The 24,209-nt window shown below is 40.0% G+C and overlaps 2 protein-coding genes across 2 annotated transcripts in view; one reads left to right on the top strand and one right to left on the bottom strand.

Annotated features, from left to right (window-relative positions):
• Positions 1-11,772, top strand: part of LOC306981320 (LIM domain and actin-binding protein 1-like) — a 54,923-nt gene extending 43,151 nt beyond the window's left edge. The window contains exons 8-14 of the mRNA XM_079580897.1: positions 2,226-2,274; positions 2,551-2,600; positions 2,697-2,830; positions 4,051-4,257; positions 6,467-6,792; positions 9,309-9,580; positions 11,296-11,772. Of these exons, the coding sequence (XP_079437023.1) occupies positions 2,226-2,274; positions 2,551-2,600; positions 2,697-2,830; positions 4,051-4,257; positions 6,467-6,792; positions 9,309-9,580; positions 11,296-11,424 (1,167 nt within the window). The 3' untranslated portion in view covers positions 11,425-11,772. The remainder of the gene's footprint in view (positions 1-2,225; positions 2,275-2,550; positions 2,601-2,696; positions 2,831-4,050; positions 4,258-6,466; positions 6,793-9,308; positions 9,581-11,295) is intronic.
• Positions 11,773-19,656: 7,884 nt separating this feature from the next.
• Positions 19,657-24,209, bottom strand: part of LOC306981298 (SPRY domain-containing protein 3-like) — a 69,100-nt gene continuing 64,547 nt past the window's right edge. The window contains exon 10 of the mRNA XM_079580867.1: positions 19,657-19,827. Within this exon, the coding sequence (XP_079436993.1) occupies positions 19,693-19,827 (135 nt within the window). The 3' untranslated portion in view covers positions 19,657-19,692. The remainder of the gene's footprint in view (positions 19,828-24,209) is intronic.

A 24,209-nucleotide genomic window follows, 5' to 3' on the forward strand; every position in this document is an offset into this window, starting at 1 on the left:
GTCATTTTTTGTCATTTATTTTTAATTATTTTTTTATTTTTTTGTCATTTTTTGTCATTTTTTTTGTCATTTTTTGTCATTTTTTGTCATTTTTTGTCATTTTTTTAAATTTATTTTTTATTTTTTTGTCATTTTTTGTCATTTTTTGTCATTTTTTTGTCGTTTTTTTGTCGTTTTTTTTGTCATTTTTGTCATTTTTTTGTCATTTTTTTGTCATTTTTTTGTCATTTTTCTACCAATGAGATAAGACCAATTTTCTTTCCCCATTGGCAAAGAAAATGACCTGAAATAAGAACGAAATGTATCGAAACGAGTCAGAAACTTCTCAGAACAAGTGAAATAATCTAGGACAAATGCCCAAGAACTTCTTAACTAGTCAAAACAACTAAAATTTGGATTATTGTGCTCAAATTGAGATGTTTATACTGATCTAGTTGATTACTTTTTGCAGTGCAGTTTAATTCTGCCTCGGTTCCTGAGAAATCTAAGCTAAACAGAGGCTAGTTTTGATCACTGATTTCTTTTTTTTTCTAGAAATATATATGAAATGCTCTCCTTTCTGATGAACTCCTCTCTCCTCTCTTCCCATAACGTTAGTGTCCGTCCAGAGAGGATGAAGGAGGAGAGAGTTGAAGAGGCAAATGCTTAAATATCTCCATTTCAAAACACGTGTGAACAATGTTCACTTTTTATGGCGTGTGCATTTAAACAGCCTGGTTCTCGGATTGAAGACTTTAACAGGATGTTTCTCAGCCGTCCTTTGACTGATTTAGACCATTTAAATTATTAAAACACTAAAATCTCAACTGTTTTGATCTCTCCATGTGAAGCCGCTTTGTCAACACTACAAAAAGTAATTAACTAGATCAGTATAAACATCTCAATTTGAGCATAATAATCCATTTTTTAGTTGTTTTGACAAGTTAAGAAGTTCTTGGGCATTTGTCCCAGATTATTTCACTTGTTCTGAGATGTTTCTGACTCGTTTCGATACATTTCGTCCTTATTTCAGGTCATTTTCTTTGCCAATGGGGAAAGAAAATTGATCTTGTCTCATTGGTAGAAAAATGACAAAAAAATGACAAAAAAATGACAAAAAAACGACAAAAAATGACAAAAAATGACAAAAAAAAAATTAAAAAAACGACAAAAAATAACAAAAAAATAACAAAAAAATGACAAAAAAATGACAAAAAAATAAAAAATAAATTAAAAAAGACAAAAAAATGACCAAAAAATGACCAAAAAATGACAAAAAAACGACAAAAAAATGACAAAAAATGACAAAAAAACGACAAAAAAATGACAAAAATGACAAAAAAACGACAAAAAAATGACAAAAATGAAAAAAAACGACAAAAAAAACGACAAAAAAATGACAAAAAGACAAAAAAATGACAAAAAAATGACAAAAAAAAAAAAAAAAATTAAAAAAAATGACAAAAAAAAATGACCAAAAAATGACCAAAAAATGACAAAAAATGAAGAAAAAAATGCCAATGGGGTAAGAAAATTGTTATCATCTCATTGGCAATTTTACTTTCTTATTTCAAGCGAGATTTACCCTAGAACTGGTCTGAAATGTCCTCAAACAAGCAAAGGAAACTCGGTCCGATCAGGAAAAGTGTCTGAGTGAAAACCGCTCAAAACAAGAAACATTTCCTCAATTCAAGTCATTTAAGCCAATGCCTGATATTTACTTTTTGCAGTGAAACGCTCCAGAGAGAGAAGTGTCGGCAACACCACACCCTCTCAGACTAAAAAAAATGAACAAAAGAAACGCAATAATAGATAAAATGTCCAGATCGTGACTTTTCACAAGTTTTTGATCGTCATTTATTTCACTTCCGTTCATCACAGAGCTCCCAAAATCACACATAAGGTGGATTATTAGAGCAACAAAGCAAAAACAAGTTTCTCCGTTTTTGGCATTCAATGTGTTAAAACTCGCCTTGGAAGTCGCTCTGAGCCATTGGTTTCATTCTCTCACCGGAAATGATCCCCCATCCTGGTTTTGTACATGAGCGAAGCCAGGACTGAGGTGGATAAATCAGGTTAATGTAATCCCTTATAAACGACTCTACAAACTAGTCCTGTTTCCAAGAATATTTTGTTCAAAAGTCACCGTCCAATTGTCCAATTTGCTTCAGAAAAAAGCATTGAATCTGACTCTTGCTCCAGCTGTTCCACTTCTATAACTGGCCCCTTCATGTTTTCTGTGTTAGACCCCGGAGTCTGAAGGAAGCAGGAAGATCTTCACCCCGGACAAAAACGGTAATCCCGCCTCCGCATTACTCCACCCTGGAGGAATCCGCCTCTTAATTGGCGCCCGCTCTCCTCGTACAAAAGGTCAGGTACTCGTGTTTACAAAGCACTCAATCAAAGCTCGTCTTTACGTGAAGCGGAGGATGATGTCACGGCCCCAGAAGGATCTCGTTCCTGAAGTGAGATCTGTCAGGCGTGTGTTGAGATTGTGTGGATGAAATAAGCCTGTGTCGTGCATGTGAGTGGCTCCCTCTAGTGCTCACAGGATGTCACTGCTTTCTTTAGGAGCCGTCGCCTCCAGCCTCAAGGACTCTCCTCTGCAGCGCACGCCCAGGGTGAGTGACCACAGACTGACCTCACCACAGAAGTACTTTATACTCCTGAGTGTCACTGGGGCAGAGCTGAAGTATATGAAGTGTGTTCTGTTGCAGAGTTTCTGTGCTCCGGCGCGCGAGTCCTGCGTGGCCTGTTCCAAGACGGTTTATCCCCTGGAGAGACTCGTGGCCAATCAGAGCGTTTACCACAGCGCCTGCTTCCGCTGCGCCCACTGCGGCAGCAAACTCAGGTAGAACTGAAATATATATATTTATAAACCATATATAAACCACTGCAGCAGCAAACTCAGGTATAACTACAATATATAAACTCAGGTATAACTGAAGAAATATATAAACTACTGCAGCAGCAAACTTGGGTATAACTGAAATATATAAATCACTATAACAGCAAACAGGTGTAACTAAAGAAATATATAAACCATACAGCGCCTCTCGTAAGTATTCATACACCTTGAACTTTTGCACATTTTGTCATGTTTACAAACCTAAACATAAAGATTTTATTTTGATTTTTTTACTGAACGTTCACACACAAGTAACAACTGTGAAGTGAAAGCAAAATGATACATGATTCTATTTTTCAAAAAATAGAAAAGTGCACTGCAGCAGCAAACTCGGGTATAACTAAAGAAATATATAAACCACTATAACAGCAAGCTCAGGTAAGACTAAAGAAATATATAAACTACTGCAGCAGCAACTAGAGAATGACTTTTTCCTCACGTCATCAGATTTTTTTTGTTTGGGTATTCAACTCATTTTTGTAACTTTTTTGTCATTTTTTATCACATTTTTTCGTCAATTTTTTATCACATTTTTGTCATTTTTCGTCCATTTTTAATCAATTTTTTTCATTTTTTTGGTCATTTTTTATCGCATTTTCCTCAATTTTTCCTCAATTTTTTGTAAATTTTTAATCCATTTTTTGTCACATTTTTGACATTTTTTGTCAATTTTTTTATCAATTTTTTGTAATTTTTTTTCACATTTTTGTAATTTTTTCGTCATTTATGTGTCAATTTCTAGTGACATTTTTGTGACATTTTTGCCGCTTTTTCATAAATTTTTCATCACTTTTTTGTCACATTTCCATCATTGTTTTATTGCTATTTTCTCACCTTTTTTCCAGAAGCTTTTGGACTGGGGTAAAGCAAAACTGGAGAAAATGTGCTCGGTTCAGGCGGGAGTTAAGGGGTTAACCTTAAGGATTAGGATTATTTGTATTTTTAGACAAACCAACTCATAGATCTATACAAACTCAGGACGCCATGACTCTGGGAAAGTCTGAATCCACATGTTTACACAGATGTGGTCTCAGTTTGATGATACGATTGTAAGGTCCACTTTAGGAGGCTCTACACCTGCCTGATTGCCCTGGGTCCACGCTCCTCTGTGATTGGTCGGCTCTCCAGTCTCCGCCTCCTGACGGCGATCCTCTCTGTTTCAGCCTGGGGAGCTACGCCTCGCTGCACAACAACGTCTACTGCAAACCGCACTTCTGCCAGCTCTTCAAGGCCAAGGGCAACTACGACGAGGGCTTCGGGCGCCGGCCCCACAAGGAGCTGTGGGGCCCCAAGGCCGAGGGGGACAGTCCCGAGTCCAGCCCGGCGTCCAGGCTGCAGGAGCCCACCAGGGGCCCCGAGTCCGACCAGAGGTGCAACATAATCTAAACACTTTACTAACCTCACGACTCTGAATATACGAGAAACACATGACCTGAATACACCGGATACCAGAGATGGGAGAGTCGCAATTTTTGGGACTTGAGACTTACTTGACCAAAGCTCCAAAAAGACTTGACTTGGGACTTGCTGTTTGTGACTCGAGACTTAACTTGGACTTGAGGTCACTGACTCTCAATGACTCGCTGTGACTTTATAGTTATTTTTTATTTGAGTGAAACTGTCGAAAGATCAGGATTCATTTCGTAAAAGCGGCGCATCTTTGTTTACATTATGGCAGGGGTGCCCAAACTTTTTGTCTCCGAGGGCCAAAATTAAAAAGTGCCTGTGAGTCGCGGGCCAAACACAGCGATGTCAACCACGAAAAACACATATAACTGCAAATAACATGCTATATTAAAACAAATGGTATACTATGCCAATTGTAGCATTTAGTGCCAAAAAAAAACACCTGTATCTGCAGCACCTACAGTAACTTTACCTCATTCTGAGACGAAAACAATGATGGAAATGTGAGAAAAAAGTGAGAAAACATTGACAAAAAGTGACGAAAAAAATTACAAAAATTTGACACAAAAATTATCAAAAAATTACAAAAATGTGACAAAAAAAATACAAAAATGTGATAAAAAATGTGACCAAAAAATGACAAAAATCTGACAAAATGTGACAATTTTTTTTTACAAAAACGTGACAAAAAAATGACAAAAAATGACCAAAAAAAATGACAAAAAATGACAAAAAAGTTACAAAAAAGTTACAAAAATGAGTTAAATACCCAACAAAAAAATTATGGAAAAAAAATCTGACGTGAGGAAAAAGATCCCCTCGGTTCAGGCGGGAGTTAAGAGGTTAACTCAAAGAAAATGCCACATTAGAGTATTTTGAAAGTGTCAGTTTAGCATCAATTCTTTTATAAGTCAATGTTTAACATATACTGATGTCGATGTCAACAACCCTTGCAATAAAAGTTGGAAAACTGTGAAAGTTGATGCTAAAACGCTCTGTAATTGATAAATAGACACCACAACAGTGTTTCCTTAACTTTGTGAAAGGAGTGAAACAGCGCCCCCAATTTGACGCTGGTGGTCAAAAAGTGTACTGCATCCATATTTACCATTGAGAATGAGTTTTAACCACACGCAGCGCAAAAGTAGGTCACTCTTTGGCGGGCCAACAGGACTGTTTCGGCGGGCCCCACTTTGGGCACCCCTGCATTATGGTAATTAGCCACATGCGTGTTCGGTTTCCCCACGGAGCGTCTGATCAATACAGCGCGAAAAAGCAGGAGGAAATACGACGTGTTTCTTTTGATGCATGAAGTTTTCTAAAGACAGTGAAGAGGAGGAGATTTACGGACAGGAAAACGTTTGAAACAATGGGCTGGACCTACAGCGCAGACGGAGCCTCCAGAACCACCATGTAAGAGCTGATTCATCTACAGGAATCTCTGGGCTTTTCGATGTTTTAAGGCGTTCGTACAAAGTTCACAGCATTTAGTGACTATTTCCCGCATCCGCACAAACAGCCCAGCGACAGCGGGACTGAAGGCTACGCGGAATCTACTCTGAGCAGGGGCGAATCCGAGTATACAGGGGCCGGGGCAGCACAGGGGAACCACTGACAGAAAAAACTGCCAGAGACTAACAAAAATAAAAATATTGTTTGATATTTATATTTCACACCACAAGGAAAAGAAGCTCATGTTTAAAAGACTGTTTCATATTTTTTAAGTCGCCCCCCCCCCCAGGCCCCCTTCCTTAAAATGCTGCCCCAGTAATTTTGTACATAGACTGGAGCATTAAAAATAGATATAGTTTGGATTTTGGCGATTATATATTAATTAAACTTTAAGTCCAAATCCATGAGATTTTAAAAAGTTTGATTTTAACCTAAATTTTCTAAATTACGGTATCTTGAGAAAGCACTTTTTATTTTCAAGATTAAACACATTTTGAAAAGTCGACACGCTGGCGTTTGTGACTTGACGGCTTGAGAAAGACTTGACTTGACTTGACAAAAGCTATGACTTGACTTGACTTGACCCCATGACCGATTGACTTGGACTTGTTTGGGACTTGGACCTTCACGACTTGGACTTGACCCGAGACTTGCATTTAGTGACTTACTCCCCCTTCTGCCGGATACTCATGACCTGATTATATGTGATTTTCCGAGCAGCCCGAGTGTGGAGGACTCCCCGCTCGCCAAAGTCACCGACCTGACCGCCACCATGGAGGCGCTGGGGTCGCCGGACAGGAGCCTGGACAAACCCAGCGAGGCCCGGGCCAGGCTGAAGATCTCGTGGCCTCCTCAGAGGAGCGAGGCAGAGGAGGAGGAGGAGGAGGAGGAGGTGGTGGAGGAGAACGGAGCCACCCCCGCCAGTCCCAAGGGCGCTACTAAAGCCGCCCGGGCAAAATGGCCGCCGGAGGAGAACGGGGAGAGGGAGGAGTCTGCGAGCGACGGCGCACCGGAGGCCATGGAGGAGGAGGAGAAGGCCGGCTCAAGTAAGAACAGCTGAGCGGGTAGTTTGTATGTTCTCCCCGTGTCTGCGGAGGCTTCAGCTGTAACTAAAACATGTACAATAGACCAGGATGACTAGGGCAAATATAACTGCAAATAATAATAGTTGCTTTATTTTCTTTTTTGGTAAACATTTGCATTTAATTCTATCTTTATCTCTCTCTAACTTTGCGAAAGGAGTGAAACAGCGCCCCCAATTTGTCGCTGGTGGCCAGAAAGTGTACTGCATCCATTTTTGCCATCGAGAATGAATGGGAAAGAGTTGGTATTAACCAGATGCAGCCCTACCTAATTGTTCCGGCGGGCCAAATTTGGTCCGCGGGCCACACTTTGGGCACCCCTGTTCTAGAAAGTCATAACTTCATTTAGGGGCCGATACAACCCAAGGGGAGAGACGGTTTTGGAAAGAAATCTCCAATCGTTTCATCGGGCGCGTCATTTCAATGTCATGTGACCAGAGAGAGAAGACGCTGAACGTTGTGACAGTTTTTGTTTCGTGTGGATAGGTTTATGGGTAATATTTAAATTCTAAAATTTAGCATTTTGACTGTAGTGCGGGATGACGGATGGAAAGTAGCCTGTGGTCATGTCCCGTGTGTTCATTTAACACGCACAGGTTTGATTTGCATTTGTGGCATTACGTTTGTTTAGTCCCCTCTGTTAATGGGGAACATGGTTGTGTCATTAAAGGTGCATTATGGAACTTTATATGTGGGGAAAAAAAACCTTATCATTACTGTATTTAGCGGCTGTGTGGTGGAAAGTAGAGGCGGCCTGTTAACCACTCGCAGTGGCCTCTGACGCTCCAGGATCAAGTGTTTTTTGTTTCTGGTTTAGGCTTTCACTGCAGACGGAGCCTCTCACCAGAAAACTTTCAAAACAACTGCAAAAAGTATTTAACTAGATCAGTATAAACATCTTAATTTGAGCATAATAATCCAGATTTTAGTTGTTTTGACTAGTTAAGAAGTTCTTGGGCGTTTGTCCCAGATTATTTCACTTGTTCTGAGATGTTTCTGACTCGTTTCGATACATTTCGTCCTTATTTCAGGTCAGTTTCTTTGCCAATGGGGAAAGAAAATTGGTCTTATCTCATTGGTAGAAAAATGACAAAAATGACAAAAAAACAACAAAAAAACGACCAAAAAACGACCAAAAAACGACCAAAAAACGACCAAAAAATGACAAAAAATGACAAAAAAAATAATAATAAAAAAAATAAAAAATGACAAAAAAAATGACAAAAAAAATGACAAAAAATGACAAAAAAATGACAAAAAAATGACAAAAAAAATGACAAAAAATGAAGAAAAAAATGCCAATGGGGTAAGAAAATTGCTCTCATCTCATTGGCAATTTTACTTTCTTATTTCAAGCGAGATTTACCCTAGAACTGGTGTGAAATGTCCTCAAACAAGCAAAGGAAACTTGGTCCGATCAGGAAAAGTGTCTAAATGAGTGAAAACCGCTCAAAACAAGATGCATTTCCTCAATTCAAGTCATTTAAGCCAATGCTTGATATTTACTTTTTGTACTGAGGCCACTGTGTTGCGTATCAGTCGAAGCGGCTTGAGCGTCTGCCTTGGACAGCTTTGAGTTCTGAGGAGCTAAACCTGGTCTGTGCTATAGCCATGAAAAAAGTGATAAATAAATGTGCTGCATTTCCACTGATTCTCCATTTAACCACGTTTATGCTGTGCAAGTTTCCAGACGCTCTTCCTTTCTGTTCAAAACAAGGCCGTGGGAACCCAGGGTGCTGAGGGTGCTGCAGTGCCCCCTGTTGGATTGTTTGTGAATGGCCGGCCATATTAATAAATAGGAAATGTTCACAGAAAAAGTGTTCTGTGGGTAAATTTTGTCCCTCAGCTCCCCCTAAACAAAATATCTTCCCACGGCTCTGTGTTCAAAAGAAGAACGGTCTGTGAGTGATCGATTCTGGTCACTCAGACGGAGGGGCGGAGCCAAACTCTTCCAAAACATTGAAGACGGCCTTTCCAATTCTTTACAAAGTCCTGCCTCGGAGCAGCAGGAAACTTATCGTCTCCACCCACTGGAAATGTGTTGTTCTGTGATTGATCTGATCTTTCAAACATCAATATCAGGCTGTTTTTACAAATAATGAAAATGCTACACGTCTGTTTGAACAGTTGTGTTTATGAGACGTTGCGATGATGAAGTTTGTCCACAAGAGGTCAGTGTTCAGACAGTAACGGGCGAGTAAAGCCTTAAAACACTTCAATGCTTCAAGAAATATCAAGGTTTTTTTCTAGTAAAGTTCCATAATGCACCTTTAATATTTAACATTTATATATTTATCTACGTGACACAAATATCTGAGGGTTTTAAACGAGCTACAAGAGCTTGAAATGAGCTTCAGGGGGGTTCTGGGGTGTCCCATTGGGGAGAGGAGAGTCTGGGCGTCTCTGCTCAGACCTGGCCCCGGATAAAGCGGAACAAAATGAATGAGTGAATGAATGTTGTAAACCTGGCTCTGCCTCAGGTCCCGAGGAGGAGGAGGCGAGGCCCAGCCCGGACCTCAGCGCCCCGTCGTCCCCGTCCCGCAGCCCGACGGAGGACAGCTGCATGGACGTCCACAGCGGCGGCACCAGCTCCGGAGACGACGACGAGCCGGGGAGGGACCCGACCGAGCCCGCCCAGGAGGAGAGCACCGAGCCCGGGCAGGAGCTCATGGACGAGGGGGGTCAGCCGGACGTACGACCCACTGACCTGTCCTCGCCCGACGGGGAGGTGGAGGCCAGCCGCTCGTCTCAGGTAACGACCAGAGGTGGCCCGTCACAAAGTCAGTTTAATAAAGTACTGCACGCAAGTAGAGTTTTTGAGGAGCTTCACTTAGTATTTTTATTAAGAAATGACTACTTATACTTGTCTTTCAAATGTAGTCGTCAAAGTTTAAAATTGGAAACACATTAAGTCCTATTTAAAAGATTTGTTTTGCACACTCCAGGATAGTAAGTGTCGCTGTGCAGATGCCACGGACTCGTGACAAGGAAGGAAGTTTGTGTCCGTCTTGTTTCCGAGTGTGAGGTGAAATTGTGCACATTTATTTCACCATTCAAAGTGAAAATAATAAAATATTTGGTGTATGGAGATCTTTTCCACTGGGTCTATGTTAAACATTCGGCTTTCGCCTTTTACAGATGACAATCTGGCCCTTGTGACTGAATAAATCCACTATTTAGTGGTTTTATTTACAACACTTATTTAAAGGAACAGGCCACCGTTTTTACATACTGAGATATGTTCTTACCTTAGCTTTGACGAGTTCTTTAGGACTTGTCTGATCTTCACCCGTGCCTTCAGTCACGTAAACACAGCGCAGACGGCGTTAGCATTTAGCCTCTCCCTCTCTCCTCTATAGCTCCAAAACAGGTCAAGATAGAAGCTACCAAGCTCTTCCACGTTTTCCCTATTTAAATATGGTTACGTGAAGTGTTCCACTACAAAGTATAATTACTCAAAGCATGGTAATCTGTACATTAAAGTGAAGATTACTGCACGGATTTCGAATTACGCCTGGTATTATTACGCCTTACAATATAGTTCCCCCTTTTATCCGCTTTGAAAATCCACATTGTTTAATTTTGTGTAATTATACTTTGTAGTGGAACACTTCATGTAACCATATTTAAATAGGGAAAACGTGGAAGAGCTTGGTAGCTTCTATCTTGACCTGTTTTGGAGCTATAGAGGAGAGAGGGAGAGGCTAAATGCTAACGCCGTCTGCGCTGTGTTTACGTGACTGACTGGCACGGGGGAAGATCAGACAGGTCCTAAAGAACTCGTCAAAGCTAAGGTAAGAACATATCTCAATATGTAAAAACGGTGGCCTGTTCCTTTAAACACTCAAGTACTTTCTGTACCAGCTCAACAGTCCCACCCACTCCCGGTCATGTGTCGGGCTCCAGGATCACTGTGATGGAAAGTAAAGGCTGACCACTCATTCAGCCGCTGGGTCACTACAAGGTCTTTTTAGAAATGTAGTGGAGTAGAAAGTATTATATTTATCTTTCAAATATGGCGGAGTAGAAGTAGTTTTCAACACAAATACTAAGTAAAGTGTAGATGCTCAAAAACTCTTACTTACTGGAAGAGATTTTCCACATTTTCCCATATTTTTGTCCCAATTTTTGTCCTTATTTTTCACCCATTTTAAACCCTTTCCCACCATTTTCTTTTACTATTTCCCCCCCATGTTTTCGCTATTTATTCCCCCATTTTCAACACATTTTTTTCCATTTTTTCCCCCATTTTTTTAAGGCAATACGTGACATTTTTCTTTCATCTTTTGTTCCAACTCGACACCATTTGTTTACAGGGTCGTATTACATTTTTTTCATTAAAGCGAGGTCTGTATCTCAAATTGTGCCCAAACAAACTCACCACCTCTGCCTGTATTTGAGTGTTTTTGTCTCCAGGAGCATCTGTTCTTCAGGATCATCTGGACTGACCTTATCATTTCCCTTCAGGACGTCGGATTCTGGGACAGCGAGGAGTGCGAGGAGCGAGACGACCTCACTGTGGAAGATCTGATCAAACAGAACAGAGTCTACGACGACGAGGAGGAGGAAGAAGAGGAGGAGGAAGAGTGTGCATGAGCTTTACAAAAACACAAACATCTTCAGGAGTCAGTGATGTTAATTCACCATCACAGCTTTGACCAGGTTCAACACACTCTCGAAAAACACCATTTCTCCACCAAAGCCTCTTAGACAATGTGGATTTCGCGCTTGAATTTGAAAACAAAGCCAGAAGTTTGTGAGATTTCGCTGAATAAACACAAACTGGTCAAAGCGGGTGTGGAATTAAACACAAACTCCTGTTCGCTGCAGTATTTCCGGTGCCTCTCGGATCGTTCAAAGCTTCCGATCTCAAAAACGTCTTCCGAAACATTTCAATTCTTCAGGAAAAAAGTCTCGCACTTTTTTGACCAAATTTTTTTATCTCTCTATATTTTTGTGGACAAAGCGTCTCGTCTTTGATCGTGTCTTAAACATTCCAGATTTTCGTGTAGAACCGTGTTTTAATTGTAATGGTCACAGCTGGGCGTTTTACCAGTCGCTGTTTTTATTGTGGGATTAAATATGAAATAAATTGAATTAAAAAAAATGCAACCTGGATTTGTTTGTTTGATTATCGAGTCATCCGGTTTCCAGTGCAATTTGTGTTTAAAGCAGAACTGAGTAACTCGTGCCCCTAGAGGCCACAAGCGCCACTGCAGGTGTCGTAGCGTGTTATGTTTTTTTACTCATTAATTGTCCGTGAGAGTAAATACTACGCTGACAGAAAAGACAAAGGGACAGAGGGATATTGTACATCCAATTACACAACGGAGATTCCATTAGTGTGTATTGGTGACTCCGGGTCGGGTCCGGTTTTTGACATTGGGCCTCATTTCCTAGTTATCCAGAGTGTTGCTGATTTCTGGAGATATTTTTTTTTTGTAATTCATGCAGTTCTTATATTTGAAGAGTCTCGTGGCGCTAGGCTAATGCAAGGCTAGTGCATGTCTATGGTATCAGCTAGCCTGCATTAAAACTGTCTGACCCGCTCCACAGAGCACCTGAGGCAAATCACTTATAACACCAGACTAACCATATAAATGTCTGTGTCCATAGAGTAATTTTTGGAATATAACTGACCTGCATCACATGAATGATGCATTTTGAGGGACTATTTTCTAGCAGATCACTCCGCCGCTGCGTAGCTTATACAACCACGAAGCTGATGCTGCTCAAATATAAGTTCTTTTAATGCAAAATGGTTAAAATTATTCTATGGACACAGACATTTCTATGGTTAGTCTGGTGCTATAAGTGATTTGCCTCAGGTGCACTGTGGAGCGGGTCAGACTGTTTTTAATGCAGGCTAGCTGATACCATAGACATGCCCTAGCCTTGCACTAGCCTAGCGCCACGAAACTCTTCAAATATAAGAACTGCTTGAATTACAAAAAAAATATCTCCAGAAATCAGCAACACTCTGGATAACTAGGAAATGAGGCCCTATGTCAAAAATCCTGAAACATCCCTTTTAAAGCGGGGTTTGGAGGTTAATAAGCGGCGCTGGATCTCGCAGCTGCAGTGCGGTGTTTGCTGACTCTGGTGGAAAGGCCTTGTTCCTCTGGCCACGCTGCCACTGTGGGTCAACCGGAGAAACTCTGAAGAACAGAAGCCTTTTAAAAGTGTCTCTTTTGTTTAAACTAGGGGTGTCAAATATACGGCCCACGGCCCCCTGCACTGTAGAGCATAAATTCTAGAGTATGTAAAAAAAAAAGTCTCGAGCTCATTCCTGTGCAGAGTTATGATTCTTTGAAGAATAACCAGAGTGCTCATTCTCGCCACTAGGGGGCCTTAAATGTAAAAAAAAAAGTTTTACACGTCCAGCAGAGGGCACTGACATAAGAGCTCAGGATATCAACACATTATATAGCCACGTGGTAAATGGACAGTGTACTAGTATGGACTATGTATTACTTTGAGGAACTTGTGACACAGGCTTGTAAAGTGCAAACCTTTGTTTTTAATGAAGCTACAGTCAAGTTGGGGCTTTGACCAAATCACAGCTGATTATTATTCATTTATTGGGAAAATGTTCTGTATTATATGCAGCCCGTGACCCACAATCAGTGTTAATTTTGCCAACATATTTTAGTTTGTCTTTTGACTCAAATGTAATTTAATTTTAGTCAAGATTTAGTCAAAAAAAACGTTTTAATTTTAGTCGACTAAAATTGCATGTAAATTTAAGACTAATTTAGTCGACTTTGCATTTGTAATATTCATTATAATCATGTTTAATGTTGTTCTTCTGCTTCACGGAGCTGCTCCACATGAACAAAGCTCAGAGCTGATCCTTTAGCAGAGAATTTACATGATCTGAGGCTCTTTCAGACGCTCAATAGAAGTTTGGATGATTTTAGTCTCTCCTTTTCATTTTTATTTAGTCTTATTTTAGTCATAGTTTTAGTCTCATGAGAAAAGTTCTAATTTAGTTTTAGCCCAATTTTAGTCGGAAAAAATATAACTTTGACTAAAATTAAAACTAAATATTTTAGTCGACAAAATTAACACTGGCCACAATGAGTTTTGATTTAAACCAATCGGTGCCTGATGAGTAGAACGGGTGAAGGTTCTTTGCTGCAAAGTGCTTTGAGTTATGACTATTTACCATCTGAGACAAAAGTTTTTGACTTAAAGTAAAACTGAAATCACTGAAAGTTCGTCTCCTTTCCCAGAAACGCGACTCTTCTGTGAACTTCACCCTCACAAACAACACAGACTCGAGCCGACAGTTTAACACAGACCCAGAGGAAAAAGATCTCCATCCACCAAATATTTAATCATTTCACTTTGAAACACATGCATTTGAAACGAGAACGAGACACAAAGTAAAAGCGGAACGACATCAAACACTCCCTGAACTTTGAAGAAACATTAAATACATTAAGTAGAAAAATACGTCTCTTTTCAGATTCTGTGCACAAACGTGACGAAAATATATAAATATATTCTCACACACGGCAAAAGCAAGACCGACACCGGATAAATGATAGAATCTGCAGAGGAAAACGACGCTCCGGGGTTTTAGATCTGGAGACGGGACAATGAGGAGGCTTTTGCAAACTTTGTCGCTTAAAAAGATTGTCCTGAACAGACTAGAAAATGATAAAAAACCCACTTGATTCCCCCTATTTTTTCACCCTTTTCCCCACTCTTTATATTCTACCACTACTTCTACTCTTTTTCCCTCCATGTTTTCACTATTTATTATTTTCCCCTCATTTTATCCACTTTTTTTGCCATTTCACAGTGGAGGCTGAATATGGAGCTGCTTGTTTTTTTTGAGAGAATACCTTCCACTGTTTTCCCATACTGAAATCTGTTCTTACCTGAGCTTAGACGAGTTGATGCATACCTGTCTGGTCTTTGTGCGTGTGCTCAGTCACGCAAATGTTGTTAGCATTTAGCCTCTTTAGCAAAGGTAAAGCTCCAAACTGGGGTGAAGTTAGAAGCGACCAGGCTGTTCCACGTTTTCCCGATTTAAACACAGTTACGTGAGCCTTTACATGATCCAAGTCTAGTCACACAAAATTAAACATGTCGATTTTCTAAGCGGATAAATAAAAACGCCTGGAGCACTTGGACAACATTACAGCGCGGATGTCGAAGTACTCCAGCGCTGCATCCGAATGTCCACCCTAGTCCCTAACCCCTCATTCACTACACAGGCCCGCACTATATAGTCGACTATATAGTCACTGATTCTGTTGGCGATTCGGACACAAGACACTACTTTCTCCGAGCTGCAGATATGTTTTTTTTAAAAATCTGAATAAAATTAAAACTATCATCCAGCAGATTGAGTGACTACATCTGCTAATAGTTCGCTAAACTCCGGGAATAAAGTATTTCTATGATAAAGACCAACCAAACTCAGAGACAGTGGAATATTTATGGATAAATACGAGTCAGATACGCTTTTACTTCACATGGATTTTACATGAATGGCTTGGATTATTCGAGAGGAAGCTGTCGGTCATTTAACAGCTCAAGCTAAAGGTTAGCAGCTAACGCTAGCATCTTTTCACCGTAACCGTTTATATTTTGGTCGTTTATTCATGACAAATACAAACACACGACTGAAACAGCTGATTTACTTCAGTCGTGTTGTTTAGTTCAAAGACCTGTTGCTGTCAGGCTCTTCTCCGACTCTCGCAATGCATTGTGGTCTATATTGACCCGTTTAGTGACCTTCGATGCTCACTACCTTTCGAGATGCATTGAGGGAAATTTCTCTCTGGACATTCGGACACCCCTACAAAATGGTGTGACCACTACATAGTCACTATATTGTCACTATATAGGGGATAGTGTGGACATTCGGACACAGCCCAGGTGTTATTACGCCTCAAAATATAGTTCCCGACATGTTTAATTTTGTGTAACTAGACTTGGATCATGTAAAGGCTCACGTAGCTGTGTTTAAATCGGGAAAACGTGGAACAGCTTAGTCACTTCTAGCTGACCCCAGTTTGGAGATACACCTTTGCTAAAGAGGCTAAATGCTAACGACATATGCGTGACTGAGCGCACGCATAATAAGCTCAGGTAAGAACAGATCTCAGTATGTAAAAACGGTGGCCTGTTCCTTTAACATATTCACTCAACACCTACGTTTTAACAGTTTCAGTTTCGTTTCAGTAAAATGTCCTGTTATTGTTTGGCCAAATCTGCTCAGTTTGTGATAAAAATATGAACTTTGGTAACTAAAAGGTAAATCGTCAGCCACTTGAGATTGCACATTTAATTTTTTGATAAGTGACCTTTTACTTTCCTTTCTTTTAACCATTACTTTTGTTCCGACCATTTGGTTCTGAGGCTCAATGAAGCTTTAACAATTAAAATGAGGTCTGAATCTTAAAGCAGCACTAAGTAACTCCAGCCCCTAGAGGCCATAAGCGCAACTGCAGGTGTCGTAGTAAGTTGTGCATCCAATTACACAATGGAGATTTTTTTTTTTCACTCAAACTTGGCTGTAAATACTGTTTAAGTGGCGCTAGCCCGCAGTTAGCTTCTCCCGTTAGCCTGTTAGCTTCTTCTTCGTGATTCCATTAGTGTGTGTTGGTGACTCCGACCCGTAGGCAGGGACAGAGACACCAGGGGGAGATGAAAGACCCCCCAATCATCCCATTAACACTTGTATTACCCCCACAGGGACTACGGAAAGGGTTTATTAAGGTAAAAAAGTTACTTAGTACTGCTTTAAATCGTGCCCAAACGAAGGTGTCAGGTTTGGTTACAAAAATACAAACCTCCTGGCTCCACCTGTCATTTCTACAGCCTTTTTCAAATGTTCTGTGGCAATAATTCGTACTAATTGTGTACAAAGTTTATGTTTTCAAGGCAAAAAAATATGAAGTCTTGAAAGAAGTCCCAAATACAGTAAAGTGAGAAAAGTGACGTCCATTTAAAAGTGGTGAAAAATGGCAATATAATCTGAATCTTGTCATATTTACTCAACTACTTTAAGCGTCGTAAAAACCAGCATCTGTGGCATTTACACCGGTGTTTCCCTGATCGCCACCAGAGGGCGGCGTCTCCCTGGAAGACAGAGTTCAGCAGCAGCGCCTGGAGGATGCACCACGTGTCTGGGCCTGGAGGGGGCGCAGTGGAGCAGATTGCATAGTTTTGTTCTTCTCACAGTGGAAGAGTCTGTTTCACAAACTCCCCGGAAGTGCCGTTTCTTCTTTCAAAGTCTTTCAAACATTTTCTTCAGACCCGGTGGATCCGGAGTCCGGTGATTGTCCGAGCTCTGAGGATCGATTTGGTCTCGATTCCCGGTTTCTCTTTAAGTTTTGGATCATTTTGGTGGATCTGGCAAAGTTATATTATTATATATATATTTTTACCTTTATTTAACCTCTTAACCCCCACTTTAACCAAATCTAAAAGCTTCTTGATTTAACGTCTTACCTCCCGCCTGAACCAAATGCATTCTGTCCTCTTTGGCCATTATATAGGTCTGTGTAACACCTCATTTGAAAGCTAAGATCTTTTTCCTTGCGTTGTTGCTGTGTTGTGTCACCTTTTGTATGTTTTATTTTATTTTTTTTCATTTTTGTCACTTTTTTTTTTGGTCAATTTTTTGTTGAATTTTTTTCATTTTTTTGTCACATTTTTGACACATTTTTGTTGAATTTTTGTCACATTTTTGTTGAATTTTTGACACATTTTTGTTGATTTTTTGACACATTTTTGTTGAATTTTTGTCATATTTTTGTTGAATTTTTGACACATTTTTGTTGATTTTTTGACACATTTTTGTTGAATTTTTGTCACATTTTTGTCGAATCTTTGTCACTTTTTTGTCGAATTTTTGTTGAATTTTTGTCACATGTCACAAAAACTCAACAAAAATGTGACAAAAAAGAAAAAAAAAGAAAAGAAAAAAGAATAAAAAACATAAAAAAGGTGACACAACACAGCAACAACGCGTGTTGGGTCTTAGCTTTCAAATGACGTGTTACACAGGCCTATATAATGGCCAAAGAGGACAGAATGCATTTGGTTTAGGCGGGTGGTAAGAGGTTAACATAGATAAAAAAAGATCTTTACAGGAATTTGTATAACTATAATAAGTACTTAACCTACAATAACTCTAATTTATCATATGTTTTGTAAAAGTATAAGATGATAATCATAAACATAATGAGGTAAATCATTACATATCCTTTGGAATTGTTGGTCTGGGAACCTCTGGTCCAGATCAGTGGTTCCAAATGGGGCTGGGTACATTTTCTGCTTTAGAGCTGAAAGTTTAGACCCTTTAACTGCTGACATCATCAGTGACATGAGCTGGAGGCAGGAAGTGATCAAGAGAAATAAGATTCAACTAAAACTAGTGACTATAAGTGTAAAACTACAACAACAATGTGTTCCTGTTGTTGCTTAACCTCTTAACTCCCGCCTGAACTGACAGCATTTTCTCCAGTTCAGCTTTACCCAAATCCTGTAGGCCAGTGTAACGCCTCCTTTGAAAGCTAAGATCGACAAATCTCATCTAAATGGATGTTTTTCCTCACGTCATCAGATTTTCTTTCCATCATTTTTTGGAGGTGATTTCAACTCATTTTTGTAATTTTTTTGTAATCTTTTTTTCTTCACTTTTTGTCACATTTTTGTCGTTTTTTTTGTGTCATTTTCCGTCAATTTTTTGTCACTTTTTGGTACAACATTACAAAAATTCAACGTCATCAGATTTTTTTTTCCATCATTTTTTGGGGGGATTCAACTCATTCTTGTAACTTTTTTGAATTTTTTTTTTTTTAACTTTTTGTAACATTTTTGTCGTTTTTTTGTCATTTTTCCGTCAATTTTTTGTCACTTTTTGTGTCATTTTTTGTCAAATTTTTCTCACATTTTTGTCAATTTTCGTCAATTTTTTGTGACATTTTTTGTGACATTTTTGGCACTTTTTCATCCATTTTTGTCATTTTTTGGTCAGATTTTAGTACATTTTTTGGCGACATTTTTGTCATTCTTCGTAAAAAAAATTGTCAAAGTTTTCTCACTTTTTGTCACATTTTTGTTGTTTTTTTGTAATTTTTCCGTCAACTTTTTGTCACTTTTTGGTCATTTTTTGTCAAATTTTTATCACATTTTTGTCAATTTTTGTCAATTTTTTGTGACATTTTTGTGACATTTTTGGCACTTTTTCATCAATTTTTGGTCAAATTTTTGTACATTTTTTGGTGACATTTTTGTCATTCTTCGTACATTTTTTTGTTAAAGTTTTCTCACTTTTTGTCACATTTCCATCATTGTTTTCGTCTCAGTTCTGTCGCTATTTTCACAGCTTTTTTCCAGAAGCTTTTGGACTGGGGTAAAGCCAAACTGGAGAAAATGTGCTCGGTTCAGGTGGGAGTTCAGGGGTTTGAGGTGCAAGAACAAGAGGAATGACATTTGAGACGATAAAATAAGGTTTATCTGATATTTCCAACAACGGTGAGACATTTGTTTATCGTTACTATGACAACAGCTACAATGGAAATAGATAGGACTCTAACTTCCCGCCTCCAGCTAAACCCGAAATGTTAACAAACAATTAAAGGGTCTATAGGGTGTCTTTAAAGTCAGTAATATCTGCCTCAATATATCGATCTTCAAAATTTGCTCTTTGGGACAAGCCTGTTCACCTCAGAGCCAAAAAGGTTGCTCCCCTACCTCTAAAACATGCACATTAGGCTCCTGGGATTGCAAAGCACTGGAAGAGGAGGTGCGGGGGCTGAAAGCGAGTGAAAAGTGCAAAGATAAACTGAATCATTGTCGGGACAGATGTGCCTGTGGACACCGGGGGCTCGCAGTTCATCCACTCAGCGGGTGCAGGTCCACTTTGACCTTCTCTCCGGAGCTCAGCATCCCCACCGTCGGGTACAGGCCACCAGGGGGCAGCGCCATCTCCCTGCGCCCCATCAGCTTCCCGTTCCTGGTGAAGAAGACCTGCGCGACCACAAGGGGGCGACACAACACTGCATTAAGTCCAGGCATCTCTTCAACATAAAACAGGAACAATTCTCTTTATCTGTGGGATGTTTAACTTCTATGGGAACATGTGACTTTAAAGCCAAGTTTTTATCTTTGTAGCAAAATATTCCTGACTCCAAGTGCATGACTATTATACACATTTTTGCTGTGAAAACATGAGATATCATGACACAAATTAACCTCTTACCACCCGCCAAAACCAAATCCATTCTCTCCTCTTTGCCATTGTCGTCACTTTTTATTTCCCTTATGTGTTTTTGTCACTTTTTTATGACTTTTTTGCTGCTCTTCTGTCGTTTTTTTGCTGGATTTTTGTCTTTTTTTTGCTGGGTTTTTGTCTTTTTTTGCTGGGTTTTTGTCTTTTTTTTCTGCTGGATTTTTGTCACTTTTTTGCTGGATTTTTGTCACTTTTTTGCTGGATTTTTGTCTTTTTTCTGCTGAATTTTTGTCTTTTTTTGCTGGATTTTTGCCACTTTTTTGCTGGATTTTTGTCTTTTTTTTGCTGGATTTTTGTCTTTTTTTCTGCTGGATTTTTGTCTTTTTTTGATGAGTTTTTGTAATTTTTGTCGCTTCTTTTGGTCACCTTTTTAGCTTTTTTTTGTTGCCTTTACATCCTCATTTTCTTCTCGTTTTTTGCCTCTGTTTTGAAGAAGCTTTTAGATTTGGAGAATTTGGAGAAAACATGTTCAGGTGGGAGCTAAGAGGCTAGGGCCAGGGAAATGGTTAATTTTAGGATTAGGATTATTTGTATTTTTAGACAAACCAACTCATAGATCTATACGAAATCACAGCAGACCGTGGTAAGTGGTGCTAGCCCGCAGTTAGCTTTGCTCGTTAGCTTGTTAGCTTCTTTGTGATTCCATTAGTGTGTATTGGTGACTCCGGGTTGGAGCAGCGAAGTTGCAATTGTGGTTTTCTGGCCAGAGACACCAGGAAAGACCCCCCATTCATCCCATTAACACTTGTATTAACCCAGAGGGACTACTTCTCTGTATAAAAAGCAGTTACAGCACGAGCTCCCAGTGGGGCTGCTCGATTATTGAAAAAATAATAATCACGATTGTTTTAGTCATAATTGAAATCACAATTATTCGAACGATTATTTGTTGCCTTTAAAAAAAGTACTTATTTTATTTATATATTCATTAATAAAAAAAACTATGGTGAATATTTTCTGTTTTCTGAACAGTCATAAAAGTACAAATGATTTCAAGTTTGCCTCAATTGAGGAGAGGTCTCTGTTTCACACCTGCCCCCTGCTGGCCAGCCCTCACACCTGCGCAAGCAAACTGAGCAGCGCGGCCTGATGACATCATCACACAGCGCCGTTTGTTTTCATGTCAGGCAAAAGCATGAGCCGTGGTACGTGAAATGCGAAGGGAAAATAATCCCAGCGCCAAGAAATAATGAAAGTTTGTTTGTGTTTCTTGCAGTATTTGTCTTCAGAACTCTCTCTCTCACACTTCACAAACGTATGGGAAATGAGTCAAACTGTTATGGAACTTCACCTCTATCTGACTCAGAACGTTGCTGCTCGTGCTCAAAGACAACAGCTAAAGCGATACTGGACGGGGAGTGAGCGAGCGGCAAAGCATCTGTTTGTAAACCAGGACTTTATTAATAAGTCGGGGGAAAATTGCCGGACAAACGCGGGCTCATCTCGTCCCGTCTGCGGATTAGGAAAAGGAAAAAAGTCATTGTGTTTGCGGCACAGGTCCTGCCCTCGGGAGAATCAGCGGAGTCTTACGGTTAATCTCCGGCAAATAGAAGCAAAGCAGCACGAGTGGAGAGCTCCGATACATCAGGCTGAGTCACACTGCTAATATTTACAGTGCCGTTCAGCCACTTTAAGATGAAAAGCCGCGTCACGGTACACGGCGTCCCGACCATTGTCCTCAGTCGAGGCGGACCGGAGCTTTATTTGAGCGTTCACCCGTTTCCCTTTGAATGACTCGAAAGAGCGGGTAATAATCTCAAGTACATGAAAATGCCATATTGATCTAAAACAAACTAAAATGTCCAGTTTCACTTCCTGATTGTCCAAGCGATCTCTCTCTAAGCCCCTCCCACCCAGCTCCTCTTGCTCGCCTTCGCTGTTTCAAGAAAGAGAAAGAAAAATGAAAAGAATCAAATAGGTCTGAGGCTCGTGTGGCTGTTGGAACAGGCCACCATTTTTACATACGAGTTGATGTGTACCTGTCTGGTCTTTGTGCGTGCCCTCAGTCCCGCAAAACAACCAAAGATGTTGTTAGCGTTTGGCCTCTCCCAATGTATTCCTATGGCTCCAAACTGGTTGAAGTTAGAAGCGACCACGCTATTCCACGGGTACAAAGACCAGACAGGTACGGATCAACTCGTCTAAGCTCAGGTAAGAGGACAAATTCCCCTATAGGGACAATTAAGTGCAGGGGAGAGCGTTATTGAACTTGACCACTCAGATCTACAGGAAACATACACATTGATCAGAAGTTCTCAGAAGGTCTTCACACAAAACAGAAGCGCACAATAACAGGCCATCCACCTCTTCTTCAGTCACTCCTCAGAGTTAGGAACTTCACCAAAACAGGTGTCAAGGATGAATGGCTTGGGACATCAGTGTCCGTTTCTCAATTGCCAGGATCCTTCCTAAGTCGTCCACTTTGTTACCGCCGCATTTGGAACAGCCTCCAGCGTGAGCAGCTGCATCATGTAAGGCGTTCAATATTATAAAATATCGATTATAAGTTTATATGTATATATGTTCATGTTGAATGTCTTACTGTTTGGACATGTTGGCCTGAATAAAATAACATTTATGTAAGGATTTGCAAGAAATTCCATTCAAATATTAAATATATTACCTACATTGCAGACATACGTTAATCACCATTGGCCTAATTTTCAATTCAATATGTATAGTAGGCCTGAAACAACTAATCGATTAATCGACAACTAATCGATTACTAAAATAGTTGTCAACTATTTCAGTAATCGATTAATCGTTTTCTAGTTAACACAGAATAAAATAGAGCAAAAAAGACATGACAATTATGTATTTTGGATGAAAACCTACTTTGTTTTTAAAGTTAGGGTCTGCAGTGTTTTGTACATTTTAAATTTCATAAATATCTGTCTTTGTCTCGTCCAATCACAAAGCAGAATTAGCACAAAGAGCCTCCTACAAACATTTACTTAAAGTTTACTCCATCAACGTGTCCTCAAGCGCCGCCACTTTAGCTTATGTGATTAAAAAAAATAGAAAAAAATACTATTTCCGTGCACCTTTCATAGCCAAGCGATTAATCGATTAATCGTAAAAATAATCGGTAGATTAATCGATACCAAAATAATCGTTAGTTGCAGCCCTAATATATAGGCCTATTTACTAGACCTTTCATTAAGATTGACTGCAGCATAAGAATGACACTGGAGACTTCAGGGCAGGTGTTTTCTGGACCTACTTGAATGTAAACCACTGCACCAACAAATGTCTGATCTTTGACTGTTTTTCAGAAACTCCACTGGCCTCAGAAGATGCATCTAAACTACAACGAACCTTTACTGTTATATTTCCAACAAACAAATGCAGTAAGAATAACTGAGCAATGTCATTCTGTTGAAATAACTGTAGCTTCAGTGCCAGTTTGAGCCTTGCTTCATGTTCTCGGTGACCTAATGACCGGTGCCTGAGCCGAGCCCGACCCTGCGACCCGCGGAGAGACGGCTGAACTCTGTTTCACTCAACAAACATCCACAAATCCGGGGATTAGACCGAAGCTTTTCTCGTCCTCCTGAGTTTCACTGCTGCGCCTTCGCCACGAGCCCCGACTCGCACCCCTGCAGACGGGACGGTCCGGAGGGGACGAAGGCCACGTGTGAGCGGCAGGGCTGGGATTACGCTCTTTTACTGGGAAGAGTTCGTCACAACACATTTGTACATGACGACTCATTCTGTCCAGACTAAACTCCAGGCGCTCCCTGCGTTCAGAGGTTGGGAAGCATTGATCCAACACAGAAATCTTCCACTGTTCACCTCGTCATTGGTTATTGCCCATTCGGAAACGCCTGCAGACCTGACTGTGGAAAAATGACCTTTTAACCCTCAGTTTGTCAATACCCACATATAAAAGCTTCTTTAAAAAAGCACCACAAATTAAAGGGATATTTCATTTCTCTGACATAGGGCCTCATTTCCTAGTCATCCAGAGTGTTGCTGATTTCTGGAGATATTTTTTTTTTTGTAATTCATGCAGTTCTTATGTTTGAAGAGTTTCGTGGCGCTAGGCTAGTGCTAGGCTAGCGCATGTCTATGGTATCAGCTAGCCTGCATTAAAAACAGCCTGACCCGCTCCACAGAG

Source organism: Gobius niger, assembly GCF_951799975.1.
Source record: "Gobius niger genome assembly, chromosome: 22".
Classification (NCBI taxonomy): domain Eukaryota; kingdom Metazoa; phylum Chordata; class Actinopteri; order Gobiiformes; family Gobiidae; genus Gobius; species Gobius niger.